Source organism: Chlorocebus sabaeus, chromosome 12 (assembly GCF_047675955.1).
Source record: "Chlorocebus sabaeus isolate Y175 chromosome 12, mChlSab1.0.hap1, whole genome shotgun sequence".
Lineage (NCBI taxonomy): Eukaryota > Metazoa > Chordata > Mammalia > Primates > Cercopithecidae > Chlorocebus > Chlorocebus sabaeus.
In genome coordinates, this window is record NC_132915.1 from 50,108,386 (window position 1) to 50,131,481 (window position 23,096).

General features: G+C 35.0%; 1 protein-coding gene across 5 annotated transcripts in view; it reads left to right on the forward strand.

The window, feature by feature from the left end:
• FOCAD (focadhesin) overlaps positions 1–23,096 on the forward strand; it is a 322,164-nt gene that overhangs the window by 127,223 nt on the left and 171,845 nt on the right. For all 5 annotated transcript variants that reach the window (XM_073021655.1, XM_073021653.1, XM_073021657.1 and 2 more), the window contains 4 exons: positions 11,979–12,083; positions 12,507–12,608; positions 13,123–13,253; positions 15,169–15,295. In XM_073021655.1, the coding sequence (XP_072877756.1) occupies positions 11,979–12,083; positions 12,507–12,608; positions 13,123–13,253; positions 15,169–15,295 (465 nt within the window). The remainder of the gene's footprint in view (positions 1–11,978; positions 12,084–12,506; positions 12,609–13,122; positions 13,254–15,168; positions 15,296–23,096) is intronic.

Below are 23,096 nucleotides of genomic sequence, written 5' to 3' on the forward strand. Positions count from 1 at the left end.
GAGTTTTTCAAATGGGGTTTTCATGTTGGTACTAAGAGCGTAATGGAATGTCTGGCAGGTATTTTTTGGTGGCAGAAATAGCCAGCCTCAATACCTATACTTTGTTAACCTTGTCTTCCTTTTTCAGTTATTGGTAAGTTCAGTTCAGCTTACATTTACTGACTTCTTGTTACATTTATAGTCCTGGATAAATACAAGAAGAATAGAGGCAGGTTTGCCACCTGTAAGGCATTCACAGGCTAGTGTGTGTGAGAATGAGTAACTATGACCCTAAGTATACTGGAATAAAGGTGTGCACAAAGTTAGAGTGGCAAACAGTACTTCGAGTATTCTTTGCCTAGAAAGGGGGCAGGTAATTACCTTATTATCCTTAAACATTATATTTTATGGGTGTGAATATTTTCTGTGTGTCAATAGTTGAACTATCAGGTTGAAAAAAGGAGGAACATACACAAGGTTCAGTGAGCAGGAGGAGGGAATAGATGTGCCTTGAAAAATAAGCTGATCGGGGAGGCAGGGGAGAAGCATGATTAGACTTTGTCTCCTGGCATCGACTGTCATCTTTGGGCAGGAAATCTATCCTCTGTCTCATTCTTCTACTGAGCCTTTGCTGGGTGCTGTGGCCGGCTTAGCTACTTCCTACCTTGCTACCTAGTAGTTCTATGTCCTTTGGCCATTTAACATCCGCTTTAGTCATACCATTTTTGCTGAAAGTAATTTTTAGTAAAATAACATTTTATTTTACTAAAGTAACTTCTTTAAATATGTAACATATAATAGTAGTATGTAAAATATCCAATCAATGAAATAGTACGTACAATATTCATATGTTCCCCCAAAAAATGTATACACAGAAATGTACACAAAAGCATTATGTTGCACATGTTTCTTTGTAGTTTTTTCACTCATCAAGACGTTATGGCTGTTTTACCATATTTATGCAGATCTAACTTATGGTTTTTGGAGGCTGCTGGTGTTCACAACGTATCAACAATTTAATGTAGTAACCATTTTCATACTGATAGACATTTAAGTTGTCCAAGATTTTGTCGTTGTTACATACATCTGAGGCCTTCTCAGTCATCTCAGCCTTTTAGAACAGCTTTGTCCAAAAGAATTTTCTGCTATCATGTGAATGATCTATAGTTTGTGCGGTTTTATATGGTAACCACTAGCCACATGTAACTATTAAGTCCTTGAAATTTGGCTAGTGTGACTGAGGAACAGAAGTTTTAATTGTATTTAATTTTAGTTAATTTAAATTCAAATTTAAATTAATCAAGTTGATTAATCAAATTGAAATAGCCACATGAGGCGGCTAGTGGCTACTGTATTGGGCATCCTAGCTCTAGAATCTCTCTCTTCCTCTGAACAATAAAAATCAATCATTAGCTATACTGTTTATTTTGTATGCATCAAAGACTATCTTAAAATGTTTCCTTGTTCTTTTGACTTGCTTTTTGTCTATAGAAACTATTTTTTATACTTTTAATCTTTAAAGTTGAGTTCAAGTTGTTCCATTAGTTGTGCTTGAGATTATAGTTGTGAGTTTCTTAACTAGACTGAACTACTTGAGACAGGGGACCGTCTTTTGTCAGTTGTGTCATCAAAGCCTAACACAAGCCCAGTGTAGAGTTGGCCCTCACATATTTTTGATGGCTGGATATGTAACTCATAGGAGAGTTTTCTGTTTATTATTGATACTGGAATACTCTAGAAGTTATTCTTTTTAGAAATCCTAGAAACCATTGTTTTCTTAATTACCACTTTCTTTTAAAGCAAAATGTGGAATGATTCTAGTTTGGGGGTCCCCAAGACGACTAACATGTTTAGTGATTCTCTAAAAGAGCTCACACAAGACTCAGCATAGAGCTGTAACCATGCTTAAGATTTATTACAGTGAAAGGATATAAAGCAAAATTAACAAAGGAAAAGGTTCATGAGGCAAAGCCTAGAAGACACCAAGTGGAAGCTTCCTAGAGTCCTTTCCCAGTGAAGTCACACAGGGTGTACTGAATTCCTTCAGCGTTGAATTATGGCAAGCAACATGTATGGGTTCTTTGATAAATCTGCTATTTTATTAAACCCCCAAACATTGAATCTATCTAGTTTAGTTACATAATTACTTACCTAGATGAGCTATATTTAATAATATCTAATTGTTGGAGGAATTTTAAACTCCTCCATCCAGTGTAAATGTAAAACACATTGGCAATGAGAGACATAATAGTAGAAATTGTCTGCACCTAATTATACATGTACTTTACTTATAGGACATTGGCTTTTAACTTTTATTTGACCAGTCAGACGGCCGAAGATTTAGAGCTCACATGGCAGAAAAGTGTAACTACTTTTGTCCAAGAAGAAAATTCTATGGATATAGGAATTCAGTCGCTATAGTTATCATTTATGTAAGTTTCAGAATGTTAGCAATGGATGTAACTGTTGATTATATTCCTTTTTTTCCTACTGGTAGTTATGTATTGGTAATGTAGCCAACCATTACATCATGATTTAAGTTTTCTTATACTGTTTTCTAAATAAATAAGCTTTCTTACTCTGAGAGATAATATTCAGATGGCTAATGAGACTCACCTGGGAATAAAGTTTAGGCCGGGAAGGGTTGTGGTTTTCTTCTATATCAAACCTCTCAAGTGATACGATATTTACTTTATCTTATTCTAGTCTGCAGTATTTTCTGTGTCTTTCCATACTTGAACCTCCTGTATTGCTGGCCTTATTTTCTACATAGGAAATTTATACCTCAGATTCTGATGATGTTTATGTTTTTGGCATCCTAGTAACCTTTATTGGATGGGTAAATTTTTCTGATTCTAAGTTAATTTGATCAGAACTTGTTCATAGAATCAAATAGTTGCAACATTATTATAAGATCCATTTGCTTATATAATTTGAAGAGATAAATTAGACATAATTTATACTCTAAAAGCACTTACAGTGTGCTGGGAACTAGGGACACAAAGGTGAATAAGATGTCATCCCTGTCTTTGGTATGGCTAAGTGACAAGTACATGGGATGGGTTTTAGTGTTAGATTGCTTTGATACGGTCCTAACTTCAGTACAAGCTTCAGTTTTTCATTTGAAACATGGTGATAATCATGATTTTCTACAAAGTGCTTAAGAGACTGTTATAGTTAGTCTTCAATAAATGCTAGCTGTTGTTATTCAAGGAATCACTACAGATCAGATGCCCAAGCTGGATTGGAATAAGGCTAGAGTGATATATCACTATCGAAAGATTGCCTGGTTGGGGCCTTTGCTATTCTAGGTACATTTCTTTCCTTGAACATTTTTTGACTCTCAAAGGTTGAACTTCAAGACTCTAGAATACTTCTTTAATTATAATGTTAGTATATAAATACAATTTGAATCTTAGAAGAGTAAGATTATACTGTTTACCTTTTTTTGTGTGATGTTGCTTACATGCCTACAGATTCCTTATAAGTGGAGGAAATAATTAGCTTTTTAGCATTTCTGTCAATAAACTTCTTTCCAATGGACTAAATAATAAGCAAACATCATAAGTAAAAATGTCAAGTAATTGAGGAAGGTAGAATTAAGTAATGTTCAAAAGCTTATTCATTTATTATGTCATTTTTTTGTAGAGTGAGTAAGTTTTAAAAGTCTCTTCTAATATTAAATTATTAAGGAATTATGTTTCTGTATATATCATGCAAGCATATTTATTCTTATATTTTATGTTTTATCTTTTCAATTTAACTGAATAGACACTATTATCTTACCATTCTTTTAAAAATGGCAAACACACTTGTATGTATAGAATTTAGATCAGTTTTTCCTCAGGACAAAGGCTTATGCAAAGATGAGTGAGTCAGCATTTACTGAATCTAAGGCTATGGGCAAAATGTGAACTAAGAATACACTTTTGTAGTTCAGGTCTAGTTTTATAAAACATGACTCTGAAAAGTTAAAAGCAGATACTGCTTTGGAGTTTTACCTCTCACTTCCATTGGATGATCATATCTTGAATTATTTCGTTCCACTGATAACTTTATTTTCTATTTATACTGATTTATTACTATGTATCTCATATAGTAATAAAGTATGAGCTATCATATTTTTTAAAAAGAGGAATAGTTATAAACATTATATACTGTCTCATCTTCTAACCATGATGAATAGTAACAAAGCCCTTTTTTATTTCTCATAATTTATAAGTAGATAACACTACTTATGATTTTCATTATAGAACTGTCTGAAAAATTATGCTCTTTTTCTGCAGCCTCTTGAAGTGTTGCCAACATGTATGTTTTTTCTGAATCCAGAGTTGAATTTTTATACTCTGTTTTTTTGTCTGCGTGATTTCAGTGAGATGCTGGTTTGTGTCTCTCCTGCTTGTTTTTTTCTTTATGTTTTGTCCAATTTATGGGGTGAAGACTTGCATGATGGCTCTTTGTTTCTGTTATAGATAGGTTGGAATCTATCTTTGCTGTTAGTCTGCCAAGGTAGAATGGAGGAGTGAACTGAGACATGAACTCCTCTCCACGTTTTGCCATCATCTAACTTTGTGATCTCTTTGGGCCTCAGTTTAATCTTCGGTAAAATAAAGTTGTTAAACTAAATGAAGTTGATAAGATATCTTCTGACTCTTAAAAAACAATCCCAGGATTTTTTGAATATGGTAAAAACATAACATGAAATCTACCTTAAAAAATTCTAAGTGTACTGTACAGTGTTGTTAAGTATATGAATTATTTTTGTACAGTAAATCTCTAGAACTTTTTTTTATTTTGCATGACTGAAACTCTATACTCATTGAATAGTAGCTCCCCACTTCTCCCTTCCTGACTGTCTGGCAACCACCATTCTACTTTCTGTTCTAAGAGTTTGACCACTTTAGATGCTTCATGTAAGTGGAATAATGCAGCATTCGTCCTTCTGTGGCTTATTTCACTTAGCATTGTGTCCTCAAGTTTCATCTAAGTTGTAGTACGTGATAGAATTTTTCTTTTTAAAGACTGAATAATATTCCATTGTATGCATATACCACACTGTGTTTATCCATTCATCCACCAATGGACATTTAGGTTGTTTCCATCCCTTGACTATTATGAATAATGGGACATGAATGTGGGAATGTGAATATGTCCTCAAAATCCTGATTTCAGTTCTTTTGCATAAGCAACTTCAAGATCAATCATAGAGTAGATTAAAAAAAATTTTTTTTTGAGGAAACTTCATGCCATTTCCCATAGTGGCCACATCTTTTTACATTCCCACCAACAGTGCACAGATGTTCTAATTTTTTCACATCCTTGTCAACACTTCTTATTTTTTTTGATAATGTTAATCCCACTGGGTATGAGGTGACATCTCATTATGGTTCTAATTTGTGGTTGGAAATGATACTTAGTGTGATTTCAGTCTTAAATTTGTCAAGACTTGTTTTGTGATCTCACATGTGATCCATCCTAGAGAATGTTCTGTACGCACCTGAGGGAAAACATGCTGTTGCTGTTGGGTGGAATGTTCTGTGTGAGTTTGTTAGGACCACTTGGTCTATAGTGTTGTTCAAGTCCTCTGTTTTCTTATCGATCTTCTGTCTGGATGTTCCTTCCATTATTTTAAATAGGATATTGAAATCTTCTACTATTACTGTATTGCTTTCTGTTTTCCCATTTGGTTCTGTCAATGTTTGCTTTATATATCTGGGTGCTATGATGTTGGTTGCATATATATATATATATATGTATATATAAGTATCATATTGTCCTGGTGAATTATCCTGTTTATCATTATATAGTGTCCTTCTTTCTCTCTTGTGATGATTTTTGATATGGACAACCTTGCTGTCTTTTGGTTACCATTTGTATTAAATATCCTTTCACTTTCAGCCTAGTGTATCCTGAAATCTAAAGTGACTCTTTTGTAGATGTCATTATAATGGGATCTTGTTTGGGTTTTCAGAATCCATTTAGCCACTGTATGCCTTTTGATAGAGCAGTTTAATCCATTTACATTGAAAGTACTTAGTGGTAGGAAAGGACTTACTATTGCCATTTTGTTAATTGTTTTTTGTCTGTCTTACAGCATTTTTTTGCTCCTTGTTTCTTCTCTTGATGTCTTCTTTTACGTTTCATTGATTTGGTAGTGACACTTTGATTCCTCACTCCTTTTCTTTTCTTTTTTCTTTTTATTTCTTTTATTTATTTATTTTTTTTTGAGACAAAGTCTCGCTCTGTCACTCAGGCTGGAGTACAGTGGCACGATCTTGGCTCACTGGAACTTCTGCCTCTCGGGTTCAAGTGATTCTCCTGCCTCAGCCTCCCAAGTAGCTGGGATTACATGTGTGTGCCACCAATGCCTGGCTAATTTTTGTGTTTTTAGTAGAGACGAGAGTTTACCATGTTGGCCAGGCTGGTCTTGAACTCCTGACCTCAAGTAATCCACCCACCTTGGCTTCCGAAAGTACTGAGATTACAGGCATGAGCTACCTCACCCAGCCACTCATTTTCTTTTGTGCATGTTCTACGTGTATTTTTTTTATGGTTGCCATGGGACTTACATCAATATCTAACAATATTTTAAGCTGATAACAAGTTACATAAACTTCAGTCACATACATAAACTACTCTTTTACTTCTCCCTCCCTTTTTATGTTACCAATGTCACAAATTACATCTTTTTAATAAAGTTCATCTATTTACATGTTTTTTTTTTTTTAATGTTACTTATACTTTTGCCTTCTAAACCCTGTACCAGAATTAAAAGTGATTCAGGCACCACTGTTATAATATTATAGGATTCTTTGTTTATATATTGCCAGGAAACTTTATATTTCCATATGCTTTCATGTTGCTGTCTGGAGCCCTTCTGTTTCACCTTGCAGGACTACGTTTAGATTTTTTGTAAGGCATGTTTAGTGATGATGAACTCTCTCAGCTTTTGTTTATCTGGAAATATCATTATTTCTCTTTGTTTTTGTTTTTTTTTCTGAGACAGAATCTTGCTTTGTCGCCCAGGCTGGAGTACAGTGGCACAGCCTCAGCTTGCTGCACCCTCTGCCTCCTGGTTCAAGCAATTCTTGTGTCTCAGCCTCCTAAGTAGCTGAGATGACAGACGTGCACCACCATACCCAGCTAATTTTTGTATTTTTCTTTAGTATAGATGGGATTTCACCATGTTGGCTCAACTGGTCTCGAACTCCTGATCTCAGGTGATCCTCCCGCCTTGGCCTCCCAAAGTGTTGGGATTACAGGCATGAGTCACTGAACCTGGCCTCTCCTTCATTTTTGAAGGATAGTTTTACCAGATATAATATCCAGTATCTTCGTTGGCAGTACCTGCCCACTAACTCCTGCCCACACCTTTTAGCACTTTGAATATATCATTTCACTCCCTTCTTGCTGGCAAGATTTCTGCTGAGAAATCTAGTCATAGTCTTATAGGGGCTCCCATAGCAGTCCTGTGATTCTTAATTAATTTGTTTATCAAGGAACTTGAACTCTGGAGGAGGGAAGAGAAAGCATTGAGTTATATGAAGCCAGATCTTGAGAAAGTCAATTATAGGGCACTTTCCAGCTTGTTTTTTTTTTTTTTTTTTTTTTTTTTTTTTTTTTTTTTTTTTTTTTTTGAGACGGAGTCTCGCTCTGTCGCCCAGGCTGGAGTGCAGTGGCGCGATCTCAGCTCACTGCAAGCTCCGCCTCCCGGGTTCACGCCATTCTCCTGCCTCAGCCTCCTGAGCAGCTGGGACTACAGGCGCCCGCCACCTCGCCCGGCTAGTTTTTTTTTGTATTTTTTAGTAGAGACGGGGTTTCACCGGGTTAGCAAGGATGGTTTCGATCTCCTGACCTCGTGATCCGCCCGTCTCCAGCTTGTTTTACATTAAAGGTAAAATCCGAGTATTCGTTGTATTTTCAGCCTCTGAAGGGTATAAGATTCAAGATTAGGAGGATCAAGAGCTGGTAATTACATCTTAAGTAAATACATATTCATAAGGAAATAATTATTTAATTAATAATAATTAAAAAATTAGCCCATCCTTTATGCAAAAAGTATTTTCCACAGACGTCTATCTATATCTGTTTTTCCCTAGTGAAACAGTCTCTGTTTTATTTTTTCCATTTAATTGGGGACTTAATTTGGGCTACTATGCCTTGAGAACTGTTAAGTCTAAGATTATTTACTGTAAACATTTCCTACTTTGTTTATTTCTGAACTGGCCAGAGGAAAAGACACACCCTTACATACTTTTTTTAGGGCCAAGTCTCATAAAGGAACTGTGTACTCTTAGACATAAATACAGTACTTTATTTCTCTCCTGACACTATAATTACAACGTTTGTTTGAAAGTCACACAACTAAATACGCTAGTTTATAAAATGTCACTAAATATACTCATTGCCCTTCTGAAAACTAAGAATCTGTCAGTGTGTCTTGGTAGAAATCTTTCTAGAAGTGGATAATGCATTGAGATCAGTGTAAGCCAATTTAAGATAACCTTTTGTTATTAATTAAAATAGGAACTGAAAAGTCAGTTCAAAAATTTGTCTCCTTTCATTTGCCCAAGGTGATAGTGATAGAATTTCTCTTCCAATCAAGTCTCTGCACTTGTTAAAAACATCATGCATTTTGGCTGTCTGTTGTGAGATTGTAGCTGTTACATGTACAGCTCCACATGCTGCTGTGGTGTATCGTGGTCAGGGTCATTAATGAATTAATGTTTAATTGTCAATGTCTTGGTGGTAAAGTTAAGAGGATATTTTTTCACTTTTGAAATTGAATTAAAATAGATGTCTTCTAAGTTTAGAAGGAACAGGCTTTCTAAGAATAGAACAGATAGAGAAAATTAACAAATACAGTGGGCCCTTGACATCAGCTGGTTTTTCCTCTGTGGATTGACCAACTGCAGACAGAGCATATTTGGGGAAGAAAATAAAAATAACAATTTAACAATAAAGATAATATGAATAAACAATATAGTACAACAACTATTTACATAGCATTTACATTGTTTTAGGCATTATAAGTAGTATCGAAATGATTTAAAGTATATGGAAGGATGTGCATAGGTTATATGCAAATACTATGCCATTTTATATAACATGCTTGAGCATCTCTGGATTTCACTATCCATGGAATGGGGTGTGTGTATCTGTGTGTCTGACCGTGCTGGAACCAATCCCTGTTGATACTGAGGAATGACTGCTGGACAACAAACTTTTGAAATGTAGCATATGGCAAATAAAAATTTTTGACATTACAGTTTGTGCTATCAAGTAAGTGCTTTGATTATAGTAGATATTTAGCAAATAATTTTGAATTGAATTAAAAAAACATTAAAATATAATTTACATCTCATATAATTCATCCATTTGGAGTGTACAATTCAATGGCTTTTATTATATTTACAGAGTTTTGTAAACATTACCACAACCAATTTGAGAACATTTCATTACCCCCAGAAGAAACCCCATGCCCATAAGATATCACTGCCTGTTTTTTCACCCTGCCTGACCACCCCCTGCTTCTTACTTCCCCTATCCTAGACAACCACTAATCTACTTTCTATCTCTACAGATTTGCCTATTCTGGGCCTTCTACTCATATAAGTAAAATAATACAACACGAGGCTTTTGTGGCTGTGTTTTTTTAAATCTTAGCGTAATGTTTCCAAGGTTCATCCATGTTGTAGCATGTAACAATAGTTCATTTATTTTTATGGCTGAATAATATCCCATTGTATGGTTATACTGTATTTTGTTTGTTTATTCATCAGTTGATGGGCATTGGGTTGTTTCCACTTTTTGGCCATTGTAAATAATGCTGTTCTGAAAATTCATTTACAGAAGTTTGTGTGGACATATGTGTTCTTTTTTCTTAAGTAGATAACTAGGAATCGAATTGCTAGATCATTTGGCAATTCTGTGTTTAACCATTTAAGAAACTGATAGAATGTTTTCCAAAGGGACTGAACTACTTTACATTACCACCAGCAGTGTTAAAGGGTTCCAATTTCTTCACATACTTGGCAACTTTTGTTATTGTCTATCTTTTGATGATAGCTTTTGCATGATGTGTGAGGTGGTATCTCATGGTTTTGATTTGCATTCTATCGTGTCTGAGAAATTGATCATATTTTCCTGTGTTGGCCATTTGTTTATCTTCTTCGGAGAAAGGTGTATTCAGATTCTTTGCCTATTTTAAAACCTTTTTTTTTTTTTTGGTAAATTGTTTTATTATTATTATTATTATTTTATTTTTATTTTGATGGAGTCTCACTCTGTCACCCAGGCTGGAGTGCAGTGGCGCGATCTCGACTCACTGCAAGCTCCTCCTCCTGGGTTCATGGCATTCTCCTGCCTCAGCCTCACGCTACAGGCACCTGCCACCATGCCTGGCAAATTTTTTGTATTTTTCAGTAGAGGCGGGGTTTCACAATTTTTGGGTTTTAAGAGTTCTTTATATATTCTAGGTACAAATCTCTTATTAGCTATATGGTTTGCAAATACTCTTTCCCATTCTTTGCATTGTCCTTTCACTTTCTTTATAGTGTCTTTTGATGGACAAGCATTTTCGCATTGATGAAATTCATTTTTCCTTTTGTGGCTTGTACTTTTGGTGTCATGTCTAAGAGCTTTCTCTACCCCAAAGTCACAAAGACTTAATCCTATATTTTCTTTAAGAATTTTATAGTTTTAGCTCTTACATTTAGTTCTAAAATCCATTTTGAGTTAATTTTTACATGTTGTGTTAGAAAGGGGTCCAACTTGATTCTTTTGTGTGTGGGTATCCAGTTGTTGAATTCCAGCACTATTCCTCCAAGAGACTCTTCTGTCCTTATTGTTTTTTTCTGGGGATCCTTGTCAAAAACCAATTGATTATAAATGTAAGTTTTCATTTCTGGACTCTGAATTCTATTTCATTGATTTGTCTTTCTAATCTTATGCCAGTACCATACTGTTTTGATTACTTTAGCTTTGTGGTAAATTTGGAAGTGAGAAGTTTGAGTCCTCAAATTTGTTTTTCTTTTTCAGGATTATTTTGGGTATTAAGTGTTCCTTGCTTTTACACATGCATTTATGATCAACTTCTCAATTTTTGCAAAGAAGCCAGGTGGAATTTTCATAAAGATTGCATTTAATTTCAAGATCAATTTGGGAAACAATTATGTCTTAACAATATTATGTCTTCTGATCCATGAATATATTTGTTTTCACATTTTATTGTGTTATGCATAGAGATTGAAATGAGGACTTAGAGGGAAATTTTTGTCCATTGGCTCCTTTGTAGTACACTGACTTTAATTACTTCTTACTGGAGTAACCTAATTGAATGTTTCATTATGTGAAATTTTATTGTTTATGTATCTTAAGTGTTGGCTGTTCATTAGAGCTTTAAACTTCTTTGAGGCAGGATATATCTTTTTATTTTTTTGAGACAGGGTCTTGCTCTGTCATGTAGGCTGGAGTGCAGTGGTGCAATCATGGCTCACTGCCATGTTGAGCTCCCAGTGTTAAGTGATCCTTCCACCTTACCCTCTGAAGTAGTGGGGGCTACAGGTGTGCACTACCATGACCAGTTAATTAAAAAATTTTTTGTAGCGACAGGGTCTTCCTGTGTTGCCCAGGCTGGCCTTCAACTCCAGGACTGAAGCAATCCTCCTGCCTTGGATTCTCAAAGTGCTGGGATTACAGGGGTGGGCCACCATGCTTGGCAAGGCAGGACGTATCTTAACTGCTATCGTATTTCTCAGAAGTGATGTTATAGTTGGTCAAGAAAAGCACTTTTTGATTGGTGTTTGGCAGCTAATTATAATAGTGGTAGAATACTAGTGATGAAATTATCATTAGCCAATAATAGCTAACTGATATATTCTAAGTCTTCCAATTCATTCATATTCATATTATTCCTCTGGAAAAAAAGATAAATATTCCATTATGTATTACTTTTTTGTAACAAGGCATATGTAATATATTTTAAAAATTTATTTTAGGTGCCAAATCTGATTCCAGTTTTGATGTTCAAATTGGGAAGACCACTGGAACCTATGTTATATAATGATATATTGTATAGTTTACCTAAGCTTGGTGTTCACAAGGTTAGTATGTTAATTAATTTAGTTGGGGAGAAAAGTGAGTCATGAATAATACATTGAATTCTTTTTAGTATTATGAAATTTTGAGCCCTAAATTTTGCCATAATCACTACTTCTCTTGTTGAGCTAGGAGGTAATATCTGAAGACAAAAGTATTTATTACAATATTTAATAATTAATTCTGTTAAATTACTTAGTATCCAAGTTTTCACTTTGGCCATTTTCTGAGATTAGGTCCTTATGTCCCCGGGATTGCTATCTAGCCCCTCCAACGCTATCTTTCATCTTTTAAGAAGGTGGGTAATATTGCAGCAAACTTTCTTTTCAGTCTTCATTTTATAACAAGGGGTTTAAAAATCCTTTTGGTAACCTCGAGGTTGTCTGCATTCACGTTTATACAACTAGAGTTTCTTGAATATTTTCTAGGTGTGTGTAGGACAAATTCTACGAGTAATACAACTACTTGGAACCACCCCACGACTAAGAGCTGTCACTTTGCGTTTGCTGACATCATTGTGGGAAAAGCAGGTAATTTCAGATATATACTTGCATGAGTATTAAATATATTCCTTTCACTGAAGGAAAATAATTATGTCATATATGGCAATGCTTTGGTTTAGTGGTATTAATGAGTGGCATCAATGATTGCATTGAAAAAGTTTTGAGTTATTGTGATGCACTTGTAATGCAGTTAGTTGCTATTGACTTTCAGAGAAATTGAGAATATAAAATCTTATTTCTTTATTTCTGAAATGTATCTTTCCATTTGCTTGAGAAATAATGGAAATATAAATGATTAGAGCCTTTGTAATTAGGGTGAGATTTAGCCACTTTCTTCTTGTTTTATGAAATCAACAGTACACTGGTCTATAAGAAAATCCCCAGTAATCACTACAGCAATCTTCTCTGCTGATTAGAAGAACTACATTATAATTTGCAATGCAAATGGAGGATTTGGAGGTGAAAATGCTGCATAAAAGGAAGATGATGATTATTCAACTCAAGTTGGGAAACTACCTTTTTTGTAAAATTGCTTTTGTAGGACCGAGTCTATCCTGAACTGCAGCGTTTCATGGCTATGTCTGATGTACCTTCTCTTTCGGTGGGCAAGGAAGTCCAATGGGAGAAACTGATTGCAAAAGCAGCATCAATCAGAGATATATGTAAGCAGAGGTATGATGTTGTTAACTCTTAGGAATGTATATCATGATATATTATTTTGTATTTAATTTTTTTATTGCAAGCAAGAGGCAAGAAAAGATAGGCAGAGAATATATGAGTAGTAGTAATTTTTTATCTTAAGTTTTCTGATTATAAAATTTAATAATATTGAACAATAGCTTTGAGAAGTGTGTCTTTCCTTTTCATGTCTAGTCTTGTATCTAGGTTTGTAGGATATTTATATCCTTTTCTGATTAATAATTTAATATTGCAGTAAAACATGTGATATTATGTTTTCTATTTTTCCATATATGAATCCCTGAAAACTACACAGTAGACTGTTGTCATAAACTGTTCTTTCTTATATTCTCCCTTGGTTTAAGTAGGGAGATAAGTAGTTTTAATGGGGAGCCCTTAATTTTGACTTACTGCGTGGAATTATTTGTAATTATAACAAGGAAGAAAATGATGATGAATTTTTATGTATGTTGTAAGCTTTTAGGAAAACATAAAGAAATTAGGAAGATGACTCTGCTGTTCTAGATTATGGATTAATGAACAGGGTGGAGGTGACAAGACTGAAATAATACAAGTCGAGCTCTACCATATCAAAACTTTTTTTCTTGCATGTGCTAAGATGAAAATGTTTACAGAGGAAATAGACTTGATGCATTTGAAATAGTTGTAGTCCAGCAGTTTCATTTGTTGATCAGGCCACTGCATTGAATTCCTGGTAACATCATTCTCACTTCTGTTAATGACAGCAGTGTGAATGCTACTTTCTGAAGCTGTGCAATGGGTTGGCTAAGATGCTGATAACATGGATGATTCCTGTTTCAAGTAAAATTTGGATCAGAATATACAGAAACTAAGCCCTAGCAATTTTGCCTCTTTTCTAAGCTTCCATCTTTTAGCAACACAAAAATGACCTCAGTGTAAAAGAAAAAAAAAAAAAGGAATTACATGTGTATAACCCAAGAACTGGGAGTTTGAATTTTATTGAGCTATTGGCATGGAAAAAAATTCAGAGATGAAAGTTATTGGCTGATATTCTTATTTTATATAATTAAAGTTGAGGCTCAGAATAGACTGAATATCAAACCAGATCAGAGTCTACTGATAACTTATTCAGTATTCGTTTCAGATACTACCTCCAGATCTGTACAATTTTTTCATTTTGGAAAATTATTTCCACTTGTGGAACAGTGAAACAGTAGAATTCTGACAGGCAATTTCATCAATTTACATTTTGTTAATTAAAGAAAAGATATTATTGAAAGGTAACAAGGAATTCAGGGAATAGACTTGCATAACTGTGAAATTAATGATATTCTGGCGATAGCACAATATATGTGGATTAGAAAGGAGAGGAGGGGGAGGAGGATGAGTGAATGAATTTAACACAGTGTCTGGCATGAGATAGGAGCTCAGTCGGTTATAGTTTTTATAATTTTTATCATTATCATCATTATTATGATAGGTGCAGCCACCCTAGTTAGTATTGCTACTAGCACAAATCATCTCCTGTTCTCAAATTCCTGCTTTTGTAATGAGTATCTGATACTATCAGGCAAGAATAGCTCTATCTTTACCAATAATCTCAATTAGGTAATTCAGTTCTTTTTACATTAATACAGCCTTGAGTTTTTCTCAATTTAGACAAGAGGATTTGTGATTTAGGATGAATGAAATTTGTTAAAAAGTATCTTTTTGGGTTATTTCTGTATAAAAATGAGCATAAAATTATAGCAGAAAATGATCATGATGCACATTTTTGAAGAAAAAACATGGTGTTAATATTTGAGTGTCACCATTTAGTGGCACAAGAGTATAGAAAATGATGGATGCTTTTTGTTTAGGCAAAAGATCTGGGAGTGATAATTGCTCTTTAGCATTAATTTTGCTTTTAAACTTTCATTTCTTGTAGGCCATATCAACATGGTGCAGATATGTTGGCAGCTATTTCTCAGGTATTGAATGAATGCACCAAGCCTGATCAAGCTACTCCAGCAGCCTTGGTATTACAAGGTCTTCATGCACTCTGTCAAGCTGAGGTAGGCATTTTTAAATTGCTTCGGATAATTTCGAAGAAAATCTTTTATAAGGCAGAGTGGGTACAAGAATGTAAGATTAGATTCAAATAACTGAAAGTCTGAGTGTTCATTCCCAGTGATTTTTTTCTTGGAAAAGTGAAGCAAGACCTACTTTACAAATTCTTTCTAGAAGGGAATCTTGAAACATCCCGTCATGTAGGCATTCTCTAGAGATCAAAGAAAACCAGACTTCAGGTTTTTCTTTGTTCTTATTTATTTTTGTTAAGACAAAAGGGAAAGTTGTGCCTATAGGAGAACTCTAGAATATAGTTGCTTCTTAATTTTGTGATTAGAAAGCTTTAGAAACAGGTGAGGTGAAGAAATTGTCGTGGGCCAATGGCACTTTTATAGCTAACAAAAATTATTGTTTGCTAAACGATTGGGAAAGAACCATTCATTCCTAGTGATTAGATTGAGTAGGGTGGGTAAATGTTAGAACTAAACTTGTAAATCATTTTCTGAACTTCAGACTGTTCCCAGAGTCATAACACAGCAGAGAGAATCTACTGTTTTAGAGAAATGTGGTAATTCCACCAAAGATCATTCATTGACCTAACCAAACTTTTTGACTTAATGAACATACATACTCAATTGTAGTTTTTTAGTGAATGAGACTAAGTAGAATTCTCTCACCTTAAGGTTATGGTTAGTTATGGTTGATAATGATAGTAATGAATATAATGATATGATAATATAAGTGACAGCCATAATGAGTGTTATGCTCATGTCCTTGGGCTAAGCACTTTTTATGTATTTTTCTTAACAACTCTGCAGTATAGGGATTAACACCATTTTACAGATGAGGAAGATAGACCCCAGAGAGAGGGTAGATATTTACTCAGGATCTTGGTTTGAGAATACACTTCTCTTCTTTTTGGTGAACACTTATTTCAGCAGGCAGTGAAAATCATTGCTGTTTAAAAACTGATGGGTAGTAAGGACAATGTTTCACATCATGTGCCCAATATTTGGAAAAGTTGTTAGAACTTAATGGCAAGGGGCCGTTATAGCAGGAGAATACCACGCATACCCAAGGACACTTGATTTTACTGCTTCTATCAGTTATCTGAGATTGGGAAATATCTCTTTAATAGTTGTATTGCTTTCATAATAAGTAATTCTAAACTCTATTTTTAAACCAGCTTTGAGAGAAGAAAGAATTCTAAACTTTCACTTCCAAAAGGTGACCATTTTTACTGTTTTGCAGTATTTCCTTTTCCTTATTTTTTCCTAACAGGTATCAACTCATTTCTGAAATTAACATTTTTTCTTACAATAAATAGTAATTTACCCTTATAGCTTTTATGATTCCGTTGTTTTCTCTGCCCATCCCCTCCTGTTACTATAAGGCTCTATAGTTTATCAATGCTTATTAATTCATAAGAAATACCCTGAGTTTGGCACTGACATTTCTCATTCCATTTCTCTAAGCCATCATCATTAACTGTGGTTAGTACTGAAGATAAAGCATGTTTCTTTTTAGGCAGTAGTGTACGTAATATATATCTGTTGTTCTATGTGTCCTTTGACTAGTTTAGTTAGCTTCTCTGAAACTTCGTTCCTTCAGAGGAGGATAAAATAAGATTATACACAAAAAAGATGTAGTGTAGTATCTGCTCACGTAGGTATTAATAAATAATAAAGCAATACCACTAATCAGTTAAGTTCATTTTATTTTAAAGAATGCTTATTTTCCTACCTCTTGTTTTTAATCTGTTCATTCTTGTCTAGAAAGTAAATTTTATTGATGGTTACTAAAGCAAACGATTTTATTGATGCTTACTAAGTGTTATATGCCAATTTTCTTTATAGATATTACCAATGTCCAGAATTGTGGAATTTGTTGAAAGTGACTGTATTACTGTTACTTTTGATGATAATTTTTTTAATGTTTGGTAATGAATAGCTTTGTGTTTATCTAAATAAGTAGATATAATCTATTTTCCTCTGAAGCTTGATGATGGTAGTAATATATCTTTCTGTTTTGTTTAAGGCTTTCCAAGCTTTGTGTGTGTGTGTGTGTGTTCATTACTTGTGAAGCTGCTGCTGTTATGTCCTGTGATGTGTGTTACAGTCATAAAGTATACTTGGTATTCCCAGCTCTTGCCATGCTGCATTTACTAATTTGGGGCTCATCTTTTGTTTTGTTTTGCGTCCAGAGTGCTATTCACAGAGGTCAGCTTGTATTCTGTGAAGCCAGTTATTTTGTTTTCTAATTGATATCATGTGTGAAGCGTGATGTAGCCAAGATTTCAAGAAGGAAAACATTTGGCATAGTTATAAATCCATTTCCCGGTAGCATTTGGTAAGGATTTGTCTATCTGTTACTCTTTAGATCCTTAAGTATCGAATATAATTAGGTATATGGAAAGACAGCCTAATTTGGTGAAATAAAACAAATTAATACAGATAAGAGAATAAATTGAATAACTCTATCTTTAAGAAAATACCTTAGTTGGAAAAGTACCCAAAATTGGATTTTGCAGGGCTTTCCCCACTTTGCCTTTGTAAAATAAGTAGCTTTTTCCCCCCTTAGGTTTGAAAGTGAACTCTTTCATCTTGAAAGTTGTAATCATGAAATTCTTTTGTCTTTGCTTGCATCAGGTTAAGTATAGAATTATTGCTGCTTAATTATTTATCCTAGACATCAATGAAAGATTAAAAGGGTGGATTCTATCTACCTTCCAATTCTGTCAAGGTAAAGATTGTGTTTTCAGTATGGGTTTCTTTAGTGCTACTTTGCTAAACAAACAACAGAGAGAGAAGGTTGTAGGAATCTTGGCTGACCATAAAGGCAAAAATTTAGTCTGGCTGTCTGGAATTGGCAAAGAGAAATTTGTCCCTTCCTTAATGCTATTGACGTATTGATTTGGGAATTTACAAGTTTGTTTTTAGGGCTGAATTGCTTTTAAAAAATTATAGCTAATGTTTCTTAGGTTCTGTGATTGTTAATATTGAGTGTCAACTTGATTGGATTGAAGGATGCAAAGTATTGTTCCTGGGTGCATCTGAGGGTTTTGTCAAAAGAGATTAACATTTGCGTCAGTGGACTGGGAGAGGCAAACCTACCCTCAAACTGAGAGTCTACCATTTATTCAGCTGCCAACATGACTAGAGTAAAGCAGGCAGAAGTTGGAAGGACTTGACTTGCTGAGTCTTCCAGTCTTCATCTTTCTCCCATGCTGGATGCTTCCTACCCTTGAACATCAGACTCCAAGTGTTTCAGCTTTTGGACTCTTGGACACCAGTGGTTTTCCAGGGGCCCTCAGGCTTTTGGCCACAGATGAAGGCTACACTGTCGGCTTCCCTACTTTTGAGGTTTTGTGACTCAGACTGGCTTGCTTGTTCCTTAGTTTGCATATGGCCTGTTGTGGGACTTCACCTTGTGATATCAAGACTCCTTAATAAACTTCCCTTCATACATACATCTATCCTATTAGTTCTGTCCCTCTAGAGAACCCTAATTAATACAGGTACCTACTGTGAATTTGAACATTTTATGATATCGGGATTGTAGGACTTCATTTTATAGTGAAGAAACAGAGGTTCTGGCAATTTAACACATGGCTCACAAAAGTAGTCTCAAGACTCCGAAGTCTCTCATGCTCTTTTGTTACTCCCAGGCTTGTTTCCTTTGAAAAATGTGGGCATTGAAAGTAGTAATTTTATTTATCATTACACTATGAATTTGTCATTTTCAAAGGAAAATAATTAATATTCCTGCATTCAGTTTTTCATATCTTTTCCACTGAGCTTGCTCATTACTTTTTGCCCCACCCACCATCATTTCCCCTAATTTTCTTCCTTCTGTCTGAATACAGAATGATGGCTCCAATAAGCAATAATCTTTTTAAAAAGCAATTTTATTGAGATATAATTCACAAAGCATACAATTCATTCATTTAATGTGCATAATTTAGTGAGTTTAAGTATATTCAGAGCGTTACACAGCCATCATCACAATCAATTTTAGGACACTTTTAACTCCCCACAAAACTCCATACCCTTTAGTTGTCACCCCAGTCTCCGTATTCCACAATTCTCCTGGCCCTAGGCAACCACGAATCTACTTTTTGTCTCTGTGGATTTACTTATTCTGGACATTTCTTATAAACAGAATCATATGATGTGTTGTCTTTTGTAACTAGCTTCTTTCACTTAACATATTTTCAAGGTTCATCCATGTTACAGCATGTCAGTACTCTCTTTCTTTTTATTGTTGAATATCATTCTGTTTGGCTCTACCACATTTTGTTTATCCACTTATCAATTGATGGAAATTTGCCACTGACAGACAAATGGATAAAGAAAATTGTGGTGTGTATGTGATTGTTAATATTGAGTGTGTGTGTGTGTGTATGCATGTATGTATATACACCATAGAATATTATTCACCCTTAAAAAAAGGAGATCCTGCCATTTGGGACAACGTAGATGAACCTAGATGACATTATGATAAGTGACATAAGATAGACACGGAAAGAAAAATATTACATGATCTCTCTTATATGTGGAATCTGAAAAAAAAGAAAGAGCTCTGATACACAGGTATATAGAATAAAACAGTGTTTACCACAGCAGTGAGAGGGAAGAGGAAATAGGAGATGTAGGTTAAAGGATACAAAATAGAAGGTATGTATGAACGGGTTTAGATAGTGAATGTAAAACGTGAGGCCCAAGGTTAATAAAATTTTATTTTGTTAAGGATTTTTATTAAATAAGTAGATTCTGGCTGGGCATGTTGGTTCATACCTGTGAGCCCAGCACTTTAAGAGGTCAAGGTGGGCAGATGGCTTGAAGCCAGGAGTTTGAGGCCAGCCTGGGCAACATGGCAAACCTTGTCTCTATAAAAATATGAAAAATTAGCTGGGCATAGTGGCACACACCTGTTCAGCACTTGGGAGGCTGAGGTAGGAAGATTGAGGCTGCAGTGAGCCATGATTGAGCCACTGCATTCCAGCCTGGATGATAGAGCAAGACCTTGCCTCAAAAAAAAAAAAAAAAAAAAAAAGGTAGATTTTAGCTACTCATCATAAAAAAGTAACTATGTAAGATGATAGATATATTAGTTTGCTCCACTGTCATAGCCATTTTACTCTCTGTATTCCATGACATCGTGTTGAAAGTCTCAAATATAAACAATAGAATATGTATTTAGAAATTGACGGACATTGGGATTGTTTCCCTTTTTGGCTATTTTGAATAATGCTGCTATGAACATTTGTGTACAAGTTTTTATGTGGATACATATTTTCATTTTGGTAGGTAGATCTCCAGGAGTGGGATTGGTGGGTCATATGGTAACTCAGTGTTTAACCATTTGAGGAACTGCCAAACTATTTTCCATAGTGGTTGTGCAATTTTACATCTGCACCAGCAGTGTAAGAAGGTTCTAATTTATCCATATCCTCACCAACACTTTTTTTTTCAAGAAAGTGATTTTATTTTTAAAAATTTTGATTTTTGTTTTAAGTTTTGGGGTACATATGCAGGATGTGCAGGTGTGTTACATAGGTAAACGTGTGCCATGGTGGTTTGCTGCACCTATCAACCCATCACCTAGGTATTAATCCCAACTTGCATTAGCTATTTTTTCTAATGCTGTCCCTCCCCCCACGCCCTCCCCCGACAGTTCTTGGTGTGTGTTTTTCCCCTCCCTGTGTCCATGTGTTCTCATTGTTCAAATCCCAATTATAATTGACAACATGTGGTGTTTAGTTTTCTGTTCCTGCATTAGTTTGCTGACGATAATGACTGCAGCTCCATCCATGTTCCTACAAAGGACAGCATGCTCTCTCATTCCTTTTTATGGCTGCATAGTATTCGATGGTGTGTGTGTACCACATTTTCTTTAACTGGTCTATCATTGATGGCCATTTGGGGGTGATTCCATGTCTTTACTATTGTGAGTAGTGCTGCCATGAACATACATGCGCATATGTCTTTGTAATAGAATAATTTATATTACTTTGGGTATACACCCAGTAATGAAATTGCTGGGTCAGATGGTATTTCTAGTTCTAGATCTTTGAGGAAAAACTGCACCTTCCACAATTGTTGTACTAATTTACATTTCCATCAACAGTGTAAAAGTGTTCCTATTTCTCCACAACTTCACCAGCATCTGTTGTTTCTTGACCTTTTAATAATTGCCATTCTGACTGGTGTGAGATAGTGTATCCTTGTGGGTTTGATTTGCATTTCTCTAATGATCAGTGATGTTAATCCTAACATTTTTTTATTATCTGTTTTCCTTTTTAACTATAGCCATCCTAATGAGCGTGAAGTGATATCCCATGTAGTTTTCATTTGCATTTCCCTGATGACTAATAATATTGAACATCTTTTCCTATTATTTTTGGCCACTTCTGTTACCTTTTTGGAGAACTGTCTATTCAGATCCTTTGAATATGTCCTTCTTTATTGCTTTTGGCTTCCCTGATTAGCCAGGTTACATTTCATTTCTATAGGAATGATGAGTAAAAGAATTCTGTCCTGATGCCTCTAAGTAAGTGATACTTGAAAGCATGAGCTTGGTTTGTGGGCCTTTCACTACAAAGAGAGCTTATCAAACCATAGAAGAGATCAGATGAACATACATTATGTTATTCTTTGCTACTTTGTTCATGTGTAACATTTTCTTTGTTTTTATATGAAATTAGCATAATGCTTTCAGCTGGAAAACTGCTAAAGATGTTTTAATAATATTTGTAGCAGCAGTAGTAGGCATCTCTTGATTTATTGAGTGAGTACTTTTGGTATAGTTAACAGCATATACTACAGTCATTATTATTTATTATCTCATTTAGTTCCTACAATTGAAGAAAACCCCAATCGTGACAGGTACCGTTTTCTTCTGAGAGGTTTACAAAAGTTGAATAATTGCCCAAATTCATACAGCTAAAATATAGTAGTCAGGACTCAAACCCAAGTCTGCCTCAATACAGTTTTTATTAAGATAAAATTCACTTGCTGACATTGTGTGCTTTTGGTGGTTGTGTTTGTGTTCACTTTACCTTGTCATGTTGTATTATTGGTGAAAACTTTTTTTTAGAGTAGTATTTGGAATTTTTTCCTATCGTCTTCCATTTTCTTTTTGATTGGTTAATGTATAAGGTTTTTTTTTTTTAAAATTATTATTATACTTTAAGTTCTAGGGTACATGAGCATAACGTGCAGGTTTGTTACATATGTATACTTGTGCCATGTTGCTGTGCTGCACCCATCAACTCGTCAGCACCCATCAACTCGTCATTTACATCAGGTATAACTCCCAATGCAATCCCTCCCCCCTCCCCCCTCCCCATGATAGGCCCCGGTGTGTGATGTTCCCCTTCCCGAGTCCAAGTGATCTCATTCAGTTCCCACCTATGAGTGAGAACATGCGGTGTCTGGTTTTCTGTTCTTGCGATAGTTTGCTGAGAATGATGGTTTCCAGCTGCATCCATGTCCCTACAAAGGACACAAACGCATCCTTTTTTATGGCTGCATAGTATTCCATGGTGTATATGTGCCATATTTTCTTAATCCAGTCTGTCACTGATGGACATTTGGATTGATTCCAAGCACATCAAAAAGCTTATCCACCATGATCAAGTGGGCTTCATCCCTGGGATGCAAGGCTGGTTCAACATTCGCAAATCAATAAACGTAATCCAGCATATAAGCAGAACCAAAGACAAGAACCACATGATTATCTCAATAGATGCAGAAAAGGCTTTTGACAAAATTCAACAGCCCTTCATGCTAAAAACGCTCAATA